Raw genomic sequence first — 12,153 nt, forward strand, 5'->3', positions numbered from 1 at the left:
TTTAAGGCTCTGAGGTCTAACAATTACATTATTTGAATCTCATTTGAGAATAAACATTTCCTTGGGGAAAAAAATCTCCTGTAGGTACCCGCACTGTAAAATATGGAAACTTATTACAGCAGACAATAATCAAAGAACTACATACTTTAGTGGGAATCTTCGGCACTTCAGCATCTTTACTAAGAAGCCCACCTAGCTGCTTCTCCAGGGCTTGTCCAGGTGCTTTTTCTTCCATACTCAGAGTTTCAGATTTTTCCTCTTCCACTTTAACAAGGACTCTATTTACAGTGGACATAGCTGCTTCACGGCAAAGTGCCATGAGATCAGCACCAACGTAGCCTGGAGTCATACGAGCCAAGTGACAGAAGTCAAACGATTGCGGAAGTCTAAGATTCCGACACAATGTCTTCAGAATTCTGTTGAAGAAAACATGGTAGAAGTAGCAGTTGTAATTTCAAAGGATTACACTCTGTTTATGTGCCAGTAGGAGATGCTGATTTTAAAGTCCTAGACACTCTGTGGTCCAAGATATTAAATAATGACCTTCTACTAGTAAGGGAGCCCATCTGCATATTACAGTCATCTTCCAATGCCCTTCTTTGTGCACCCTCACATCAGAGAGATGCTGAGACCAATGAACAGCCTCCCAAGCTATGTCTGTCTTGCTGTTTGCTTCAAGTGTTAAGATGGTAGGTTATTATGAATATATTATGAACATACAGGCAGGGCCTGTAAGACCGAGCTGTTCCACCAGGCCTTTGGAGAAGCCGGCTGCTGATGGCACCCTCTCCTTTCCTTTTTATCATCTGTGGCCTTTTACATCTTGGGCCTTTCCATTCCCTCCTCAGAGGGATCTTTAGACTGCCGGAAGCAATGTTTTATACGCTGTTTTAAATGGTTTTAATGTGAGATTAGAACCCTAATTTTATTATATTGTATGTATTTATTGAATGTGCTCTTGTTATTTTAGATTATGTTAGTTGCTGTACATCGCCCAGAGCCCTCCGGGGGTGGGCGGTATAAAAGTCGAAGAAATAAATAAATAAATATATTCCTTAGGATGCCTTTTGCAGTCCTCAAAGTTATTTGCTGTCACTTTTTGCTTTTTCTGCTGGCTTCTATTCCAAGGAGGTTGTTTATTTTGCTGAGTAGCTGTGCCAAGGTTTTTGCTTTGCTGTATTTTGGTATGTTTTTAATGGATGTAATCTGCAAGCTACTTTGGCTGTTAGCCACCTTTCAGATATCAAATTGAAAAGTGGCATATAAATAAATAAAACACTTAGCCTCTGTCAATTCCTTCCCAATTATTTACAAATTTAACTCCTCTTGTTAAAGTTTTTGAAGAAAGGCTGCATAGGATTGAATGAATAAGCCCAATTCAGAACATATCAACCAGAAGACTATCACGCCAAAATAACTTCTGCCAAAAATAATGAATGGTCATTACTCCAAGTTTGCAGATGCATCCACCATTGCACAGGAACAGGATTTTAGGAAGCACTGCAAATGGCTGTTAATATGTCAGTGGCAGGGATTTTATTTATTTTTTAATTATTCATGCCTTTAGTATAAGATGTTTTAAGTTAAATCCTTAAGGCAAACTTTATGGGCTTACAATTTAAGGACATGCAATTGCACAATTCTAAAGTAAATTAATTCAATTTTATTTAAAGACGTTTGGCCTACACTCTCATTTATTATATAAAGAGAAATGATCTTTCATTTGCATAAGTGAATCATGTATTTCATTCTTAAACTGACCCCAGCCAAATAATACAATAATTGGTCAGATCAAAAAATGTCCTTGTGTTTCATCCTATGCATTCTTCCAGTCTGGTATATGGTTTGGACCTAGCCCTGTGACTTTTCCCGATGCCATATGCAACATCCTATGTTCAGCCTTTCAGACACCAAACTGCAATACTAGCAGAATCAAAATCAACTGGAACCATGAGGTGTCAGTGATTACTCTGCAGCTTCTATGGTACTAATTTTTCTACTGTGATATTTCCTATTCTACGGCTAATCGGATTAGTTTGTTATCAGGGTGGCACAACTGCTTTTACCCTTTGTGACTTCTTATGCTACTCTGGAAATATCTTATTTTGCAGTCATTCAGGACAGTTGGATAATGTGATACTTAAAAACAAAGGAATGGATTCTAAGGCGCATAGTCACTAGATGTCTGTTGATTCCCCGCTTTCCAGCAGAAAGCCAGTGGAGCCCTTTTTGGATGGAACAGCAGCATAGAAATGGTTGAAATAAATAAAACCCTACATTCTTTCTGAGGATCCACCAATCCCCAGGAGTAGGATTTTAGGGAGCATAACAGTCTGCAGCAGGAAGGAAGGTCCATTATAGATCCATTATATCAGCACTGCTAAGAACAAGATGTAAAGAGGAATTTACATTTCAAAATGCATACTTATGATTGCGCTGCATAAAATTCTACTATGTATATAAACAAACAAATCCATGAGAAAATATGACATGAAAGCAGTGCCAAAATTACCTATAGACTTGGCAGGATGAACCCTAAAAATCTAGGGGCCTTCCAGCCAACGTGTAGAATATTTTTGACACTGTCATAGGCTTTTCTTACGCAAGCTGTCATAATGCACTGTAGACTCCAAACTATCCTTCAGTAATTTTCCTTGCACTCCATTTCAGAATAGTACTGTGTTAAGCTGATAACTCAACACTAGCATTGTTTTCTGTATTGAGTATGTCCTTCCAGGACTTTACTGAAGTGGACCCCATTTTGGAAACCCCATTTTGTGGATACCATCTTTGTCCAGTCATGAGGGTAGGAAATTGGGAGGGGCCTCACATGGAATAGCCTAGGGTCTCTCTTAATCTAAATCTGGCACTGCATGAAAAATCTGTAACATTTCAAAAATACAGATAGCAAATCTTTTTATGCAGTCAATACTATTTGCCAATACTAATTGTTTCCATTTGAGTTGTCAGTGCTGGCTGTCAAGGGAACACTAGTATCTTTAAAGACTGTAACTTGGACTTATAAAAGTAGTGACTCTGCCTGTCAATTTTCCCTTATTAAATGCCAAACAGAAGTGTTGGGTTCAGAAGCTGACAAACCAAACATATATTCATCTGTTAAAGCAACATTTGAAATTAGGCTGATGTACTTTTCTCTGGCCCTTTCATCAGGGATCCCCAAGCAAATTTCACGATCAAATCTTCCTGCACGTCTCAGGGCTGGGTCCAGTGAGTCAGGTCTGTTCGTTGCTCCAATGACTAGGACCTGAGCTGCAGAAGCCAGATTATTCAAGTCTAAAGAAGAACAGGAAGAAAAAGCAAACTGTGAGGCAACTGATAAAGGAGGCTGTGCTTTGTTATCGGGACAACATTGTTTTGCTATCAGGACATCTTTCTAAACCACTTGGATCAGAGCACACGCTCAGAGGTCAAGCCTGAGCAATGTTTCATCTTATGCTCTTTTAAACAAATTAGAGCCAGCACAGACAATACTGGGTTAGGTCAGATATTCACAATAAATTTGTTGATAGTGAATCTCCTTAAAGCACCATAACCCAAGTCTACCTCAAAGGCAGCCAACAGAAAAGGATTACTACCAGTAGTCAGGTAATATTTAGTATTATTATTCATATGCATTATTTATTTATTTATTTATTTATTTATTCATTCATTCATTCATTCATTCATTTATTTAATCATTTTATTCATTTATTCATTCATTCATTCATTCATTCATTCATTTATTTATTTATGGGATTTCTATACCACCCAATCCCCAAAGGGCTCTGGGTGGTGTACAACATGGATTCCATATACAGTATATAAACAAAACCCCATTAAATTAAAATGTAAGTTTAAAAGTTTAAATATTTAAAACGCAGCAGTAATTTGGCTACCTCAAAGGCAGCCAACAGAAAAGGATTACTACCAGTAGTCAGGTAATATTTAGTATTATTATTCATATGCATTATGTATGTATGTATGTATGTATGTATGTATGTATGTATGTATGTATGTATGGGATTTCTATACCGCCCAATCCCCAAAGGGCTCTGGGTGGTGTACAACATGGATTCCATATACAGTATATAAACAAAACCCCATTAATTTAAAATGTAAGTTTAAAAGTTTAAATATTTAAAACGCAGCAGTAATTCAGTAAAATGGCGTCAGCAATACCCCAGATTAAACCCTCCCAAAAAAAGGGGGAACAAGACAGTAACAAAAGTGGGTCCCCTAGATGACAGGGGGACTCCGAAAACCGAGGAGGGAATAAGAGTAGAAGGGGCACCTAATCAGCTGACTGGAGCACTCAGAAAGCCCGGTGGAACAACTCCAGTTCACCAAGATCCCGCGGGGACAGTGGACAGCTGGGAGGGAGAGTGTTCCCACCAGGCAGGGGGGCCAAGCCAGAAAAGGCCCTGGCCCGAGGTGGGAGCCAGCCCGCATCATTGAGGGCCAGGAACCACCAGTAAGAATTGGCCTCTGCTGAGCGCCTTGGGGGGCCGAGTAGGGACATATGGGAGTATCGCACGGTCCCGAAGATCTGGGGTCCCAGGCAGCGTCAAAGGCGCCTTAAAGGTTAACACCCACACCTCGAAGATGATTCGGAACTCAACTGGGAGCCAGTGCAGGCTGCGCAGCCTGGGTTGGATCTTGTGATCACGCAGGTAGAAGCCCGCCCCTGTGAGCAGAGCGAGCCGCCCGCATGCCTGGACCAGCTTCAGTTTCGGATCAAGCGCATGAGGAAGGCCGCGCGTGAAGAGAAGCCCGAGTTACAATAGTCTAACCTGGAAGGTGACCGTTGCATGGATCACAGTGGCCAGATCTGTGTGGGAGAGGAAGGGAGCTAGCCGCCGGGCCTGACGAAGATGGAAGAACGCAACCCGGGTTATATGGGCCACCTGGGTCTCTCCCCTTAGAAGAGAGAGCGAATCCAGGTGCGGATCCCCAGGCTTTCTGCCTTGAATGGGAGGGTGTAGCCAATAGAGATCCCCTCCCTCACACCGGCTGACTGAAGTTCCCCAACCTCCCCCCCCCCATGGCCAAGCCAAAGGATCTCCGTCTTCGATGGATTCAGTTTTAACCTGCTCTGCTGCAACCTCAGTAATCTCCATATTTTAAGTACAGTTTCCATAGATAGAGGGCCAAGGGTTGCTTGCCCAAGGCCACTTAAGTGAGTTGATGACAACTGCTGATGTCTGAACCATTGATAGATTAAAATGGGTTTTATGATAATGCTGCCATTGTGTTTTAAGGAATTTTAATGTTTAATGTTTATAAGTTGTATTTTATTGTGCACTGCCTATAACTGTACACCGCCCAGAGCCCTTTGGTGGTTGGGTGGTCTATAAAATCCAATAATAAAATAAAAATAAAATAAAATAAAATTTTTGACAAGAGTCCTAAAGTTCTCAGTCCATTGATCTACTGAAGGTGGGATTTTATCCTTTCAGTGCTGTAATGTGAGTCTTTCAGCTGTAATAAGGAAATAGAGGTTCCATTTTTTTTTACTATCAGTTGGCCTCCAAAAAAACAGCAAGCATTTATTCTGTCAGACATTCTCAACTCAGATTTTGCACAACCAAACGTGTTAACTGTATTTATTAATGTAGCAATGGAAGACTGAAGTTCCAAAATAAATAATTAAAATCATCTGCATAAAGAATAATTTTAAATTCCAAGGAGTCACAAGGAGTTATGTATGCAACCATGTATATTATTATTTTGTCTAATGCAGGGGTAGGGAACCTTTAACACTCAAAGAGCCATTTGGACCCGTTTTCCATTAGAAAAGAAAACACTTGGAGCAGCAAATAATTTTTGACATTTTAAATAAAGATAACACTGTATATATTGGTTTTTTAAACTTTTTACTCTGCTCATTCTGAGAAGCGCATGGATGCATCCGTCCTGCTGCTTGTAGGGCGGGCAAGGATGGGGCCAGTGGCTCGGCTCGTGGAGCCACAGTGCAAGGGCAGAAGAGCCGCATGCGGCTCTCGAGCCGCAGGTTCCCTACCCCTGGTCTAATGGCACGGGTCAGAGGTTCCAGACATAAATCAAAAATCAGAAGAGATAGTGGGCAACCTTGTCTAGTACCTCTCTCAAGATGGAACGGTGGAGAAAACACAGAATTCATTAGCAGAGTAGTCTTTTAAGATAGTTAGGTGGATAGAAACTGTTTGGATAACTGAACCTAAAGCGTGGTTGTCAATGGCATTTTATTTGATTGGAAGGGTTGGAAGGAAGTATCCAGTGGGGTGTCACAGACCTCAGTCCTGGGCCTGATACTTTACAAAGATAAGAGCAGACTCCTACCACTGGATAACAAAAATGAGAAGCATGCATACTAGACAAGAGATACACTTCAGGGTAGATCTGTGTATAAGAACAAGATCTTGGGATACAGGTGACTGTAAGCTAAATATGAGCAGTCAATGTGATGCAGCAGAAAAAGGGCTAACATGGTGTTGGAATATATCCACAAGGCATAACATCCAAATCACAAGATGTCACAGTCCTGTTGTACACCACTATTGGTCAGACTGCACCTGGAGTACTGTGGTCAGTTCTGAAGATCTCACTTCAAAAAGGATGTGGACAGAATGAAAATGGGTGCAGAGGAGAATAAAGAGGATGAGCGGGGCCTGGAGACTAAACCCTAGAGGAAAGGTTGAGAGAAAAGAAAAGTCCAGAAAAGAGGAGGCGGAGGGGGGCATGATTGCTGTCTTTAAGAATTTGTTTGATGTCATATAGAGGACAGGGAGCTGTTCCTTTTGGCAGCAGAAGATAGTATTTGAAATGATGGGTATAAATTACAGGTGGAAAGATACTGGATATTAAGAAAAAAAAACTTTTTGACAGTAAGTGTAGTTCAGCCATGGAATCAGCTAAATGGTAAGTTCCCCCTCGCAATCTTCAAGCAGTGGCTGAATTAACACTTATGCTTTAGCCCAATCATGCATTGAGCACAGCGTTGGACTAAATGACCTATGTGGTCCCTACTGTTTCTATGTCCTCTGTCTTGTTGCTCATCAGTTGCTTATCATTTAACTAAATGCAAAACCAATTAGCGTATTGTAGCACTTAAAGGTACAAATATATACTCTTCTATGTCCGCTGATTTCAATGGATTTGAAAGAGTGTAACTCTGTTTAGAATTGCATTGCTATTGTGGCATACACTTGTGTGGGCCAGAGTCCATTTGTGTAGTTTGACAAAGTGCGGTAAAAAGTTCAAGCAACACATGAGCAAACAGCAGGAAGGTAACAGTGCCACACAGAACATAATCACTGTGGCTGTGGCTAAGAACCACTAACAAAGAAGTACAGCAACAACAATAGGCTAATAAATTACAATTGCTTTCTGCAACTGCTTTCAAAAATGCTACTGTGGGTTGACCTGCTCTCAAGAAATTCTGGGAAATGCTAGCTCTTCACAGATATAGTAATTGCTTTTTAAGTGCTTTGATCTTGCTGTGCATACATATCATCATCAGCTACTAGACTGAGCCATATTCTTTACTGGATCTTGAGTTTACCTCACACAGTAAGTGTTCTACATAATGCTATGACACACCTCCTCTTTCATACATCGTTTGGACTTCTAGAATAATTTTGTTTAAAAGCTCCCTTCTGTCCACTTCTTCACTATGTACTTAGGATTTATATACACTTACTCATTCTGGTGAATACACTGCGTTTCGATGAACTGGGCTCTAGCACATGGTATCTTTAGCCATTAACATGCTCTCTATTTTTTTAGAAACCACAAAGCTTTCCATTGTTTAGTCTGTGGCAGCATAACACAGATATTCTTCTGTTATTTGTTGCTGTTTAAAGATTTCCACCATTCAGAAATCATTTGCGCTCTGCTGTGATATATAGTTGAATGTATCGATATTGAAGCTAGTTTTGAAATTGGAATGTCACGTTGAAAAACTGACCATCCATGCAGGTCAGAAGCTGAGCCACAATCCTCCGTTCCATGTCCTTGGAAGCAACTTCTCTCTTGGGTGTAATGGCATCTATCTCATCTATGAAGAGAATACATGGAGCACTGGCCTAGAAATTAAACAGAAATGAACATAAATCCAGAAACTAACAAAGATGTCATATATCATGATTTCATTGTCCAATTTTAAATACATTTCAAATAAATATTAGACATGGATTGCTAGAAATAAAAACAATGATCTTCATTAACTCATGTGCTCATTTGCAAATCCAGCATTGGAGTGCTCTGCCCAATGGGAGAGACGTTCATGTAGGGCAGTGGTCCCCAACCTTTTTTCACTCGCATACACCCTGGCAACCCATTCCCCTAAAACTGTACTCCCCATTAGCAAACCCATTACATAATTTTTTTGTGTACCCCAAATGCTTTGGCATGTATCCCTAGCGATACACATACTCCAGATTGGGAACCAATGACATAGGGAAACACAGAATCTTCACCAAAGATGCATGAGCCCAAAGCACCTCATACCAGTGGCAGAAAAAGAGCAAGAGCCTGGGATATGTCCCAGTGTGAGAATTCTGTACACAGGTTCCCTTTGTACTTCTGCCATATCTTTTTGACCTATCATGAATGAACATTTATAACATCTTACACAGATTTGCACCTTAACATACGGTACAACTGTAGAAAAAAAATGTAAAGTTCAAAAATATTGGGAAAATTCAGTATTCTACCATAATCTACAATTGTTATAATGGATATGGACTGCGCCTGTTGATATACTAAGGTACACTTCTCCATTTCACAAACATGACAAAGATTTTACTTCTATTTTGACTAGTAGGGGACTGAAACAAACACATGCAGATCTACATTAAAAACATAGAAATGGCTCCCTCCCACAGAGATTACTGAGCTAAGACTTAACTATGCATTTATAAGAATGGTCATCAGAGGGTGAAAGAGTAAATAAAAGGATTAAATCAAGTTGTCCAAGTATTAATTTTTGAAGTCCATCTTTGCAATAGGGAATTCTAAAGATAAGGTGACCATGGCCTTATAAATACTATATGCCCTGACCAGGACAATCCAGGCTAGCCCAATCAGCATGGTGTAGTGGTTAAGAGCAAGTGCACTCTAATCTAGAGAACCAGGTTTGATTCCCCACTCCTCCACCTGAGTGGCAGAAAGCTTATCTGGTGAACCAGATGTGTTTCCACACTCGTACATTCCTGCTGGGTGACCGTGGGCTAATCACAGTTCTTTGGAACTCTCTCAGCCCCACCTACCTCATAAGGTGTCTGTTGTGAGGAAAGGAAAGGAGCTTGTAAGCCACCTTGAGTCTCCTAACAGGAGAGAAAGTTGGGGTATAAATCCAAACTCTCTCTTCTCTTCTTCATCTGATCTTGGAAGCTAAGCAGGATTGGCTCTGATTAGTATTTGCACGGGAGATCACCCAGGAATTCCAGGGTCACTATGTAGAAAAAAGGCAATGCCAAACCACCTCTAAGTGTCTCTTGCCTTAAAAACTCCATGGAGTCGTCAGATGTTGGTTGCAACTTGACAGCACTCCATACACAGTACATTTTGAAAAAAAAGTTTCTTTTATTGTGATAAAGTTAAACATATCAAAATAGCTTCTGCTTGGTATAATTCACTGAAGGGACAGACCAGCACATTCCCAAGCCATCACAACCCTGGATTTGTAAAAGCAAAACCAAAAAGAAAACAAGAAAGAAAAAGAAGAACACCCCTGAACAACTGGAGGCTCCTTTGTTATTTCTATTGTAAATGTTGGGAGCTAAGTGAACAGTACCACTGATTCTACCATAGCTGAGTAGGCTAAAAATAATGAATCATTCACAGAAAATAATTTTATTCTATAGGACACTGACATAACTGTGGGCAATTTTTTTATTGCAAGGGGACCTTGAAAACTCTCTGACCATGAACCTAAGAAGATGAGCAGCAAGTGAGGAGCATTAAAATCCTATCACAAATCTTTAGATTAAATATAAAATACAATTCATTTTGGACAAATCAAACAAGTTTAATTTAATGTAAACAATTCTACTAGTTTACGATGGCATTACATCATCATTGTGCTTACTATACTAATTTATATCAAAAATGTTTAAATACTGCTTTAAAAAAAATTAAAAGCACAGGAACAGCAAATATAATTAAAAGTAGTATGACAAAATGAAAAGTAGGCAGTGATAACTTGTCAAAAAGGATGGCAGATATCCACAGTGTAAAAAAACTGGGGGAGGGGGGGAGATAAAACAGAGTGAACTATTCAAAGCATGGGCCAGCTTGCAAAATGACCACTATTTGAGATTTCAAAAACCAACCAAAGTGAGATTGTCTTTTGTTTTTGTCTAACAGTGCACTACTACAAAAAGCTGTTTCAGTTTAAAATCTGTGTGCTCCAACTAGGGTAATTCTGTATAGGATTGAACTGTCAAATGACAACAGGCAGGGCCAGGCAAACTATCTGCAGCGAGGCAATTCCAGAATAATGGAACCATCATAGAAAAGATCCTTTCCCCTTCCACCACACCTGTCACATCTGGTGACATCTGCCTGTAATTTCACTTAGATGTTAAAAGCATGACACATCCTTGGATGTACAACTGTGCTACCTAACTAGCCCAACAGCTAGATTTTGGTAGGTGAAGACAATAGCTGTATACTTCCTATGAAGTAAGAACCACATGGTGTTGAGAAAGAACAAATCTGCTTTTACGGTAACTCAGGCTTATCTGATGGAATCAGGAGATTAGATTGCAAATTACAAACTAATAAGGGAAGAGCAGGTATTTGGTGATTAACGAGCTGGAAAAGAAAACTGAATCCTATACCTAGTTTCACCATTCGGCTATGCAGTGAGGTGGTCCTGATGAATCCCCTCATTTTGGCATGTAAAACTTTTGATTGATCAAGAGTCTTTTTTTTGAACTAATTGATCAAGAGTCTTTTTTTTAACTAATTTTGAAACTTTGAACTAATACACTTAATTATGATTGGCCCAAGAAAGTAAAAACCCAAGAACCCTGAGATTTACTGATGACTGCTTGGGGAAGAATCCCAGCTGTCTACGGTCACCAAATGCAGCTCAGTTATGCTAACCAGAGTTTGCTGGTGTTGACAATGACACCTCCAAGAGAGAACTGGAGGCAGAGACAAAAGGGGAAGGGTGAGATTAAAAAGCCTCTTTCTTGATCCCACACACAAAAAAACCACCTATGCACATACATTTTGGTCTTGTACAAGGGGGAAGAGGAGAGGGCAAATCCAATAATGAAGGCCCATTGGATCCCTAAAAGAACCCTTTTGCTGCCAGTAGCTGATTCCAAAGAGTCCTGGAAGAAAGAAAGGAGTTCTTTGGGTGGGAGTGAAGTTTTAGAAAGCAGACCACTTGATTCTAATCAAACTCAGCACACAGGGCTGATTAGAAAGAGTGGGTGACTGCAGACTGCTGGAATGCTAGTGGGTCTGAAACACATGGTTCATAAATAAATGAAGTGATTACTTTATGCAAGGAATATATTTACACTTGTACGTATTTGTTGGTTCTCATAAACACTGTTTAGTCCATTAAACAGTGTTCACAGAACAAGCAAATGTAACCAAGGTCCAGAAAACAGCATCGGACAAAGAGGTAGGAAAGGTTTGCCTAGAGCACGGGTGTCCAACTCTGGTGCTTCAGATGTTAATGGACTGGCTGATGGGAACTGTAGTCCGTGAACATTTGAACCACCAGAGTTGGACACCCCTGGACTAGAGTAACCATTCAAGAAGCAACTGTGCAGAATGTGCTCCCCTACCTCTACAGATAACATCCAGATCTTAAAATAGCAAAACCAAAGCTTGCTAGTCTGAAATTTACAAATTGACAATACTGGTAATTTCTGCCTCAGTTTTCATTTATTGTTTTTTGGGATCCAATAAGCCCTGTATTTGTAAGAAATGAGGATAATCTTTGCCTTCTAATTTGTCTTATCTCTGCTAAAACAGACTCTACCCACCCACCCACCCCCGGTAATCCAGAAAAATTAATAGGTTTTTTTTGGTACTCAGGGGTCCCTCATCATCTGAGGCCCTAAACTGTAGTTTACTGAGCTTGGGCATAAATCCAGCTCAGTATGCAACGCAGAGCTGAGTGGCAGCTCAAAAATGAGCTAAAAAATA

At 40.2% G+C, this 12,153-nt stretch overlaps 1 protein-coding gene across 3 annotated transcripts in view; it reads right to left on the minus strand.

Moving 5' to 3' along the window:
- The window catches only part of NVL (nuclear VCP like), a 47,678-nt gene that overhangs the window by 11,541 nt on the left and 23,984 nt on the right, over nucleotides 1–12,153 (minus strand). For all 3 annotated transcript variants that reach the window (XM_048504822.1, XM_048504766.1, XM_048504888.1), the window contains 3 exons: nucleotides 7,946–8,063; nucleotides 3,150–3,294; nucleotides 146–416 (listed from right to left, as the gene is read on the minus strand). In XM_048504822.1, coding sequence (XP_048360779.1) covers nucleotides 146–416; nucleotides 3,150–3,294; nucleotides 7,946–8,063 — 534 coding nt within the window. The remainder of the gene's footprint in view (nucleotides 1–145; nucleotides 417–3,149; nucleotides 3,295–7,945; nucleotides 8,064–12,153) is intronic.

This window comes from Sphaerodactylus townsendi, linkage group LG01, assembly GCF_021028975.2.
Source record: "Sphaerodactylus townsendi isolate TG3544 linkage group LG01, MPM_Stown_v2.3, whole genome shotgun sequence".
In the NCBI taxonomy this organism is placed as follows: domain Eukaryota; kingdom Metazoa; phylum Chordata; class Lepidosauria; order Squamata; family Sphaerodactylidae; genus Sphaerodactylus; species Sphaerodactylus townsendi.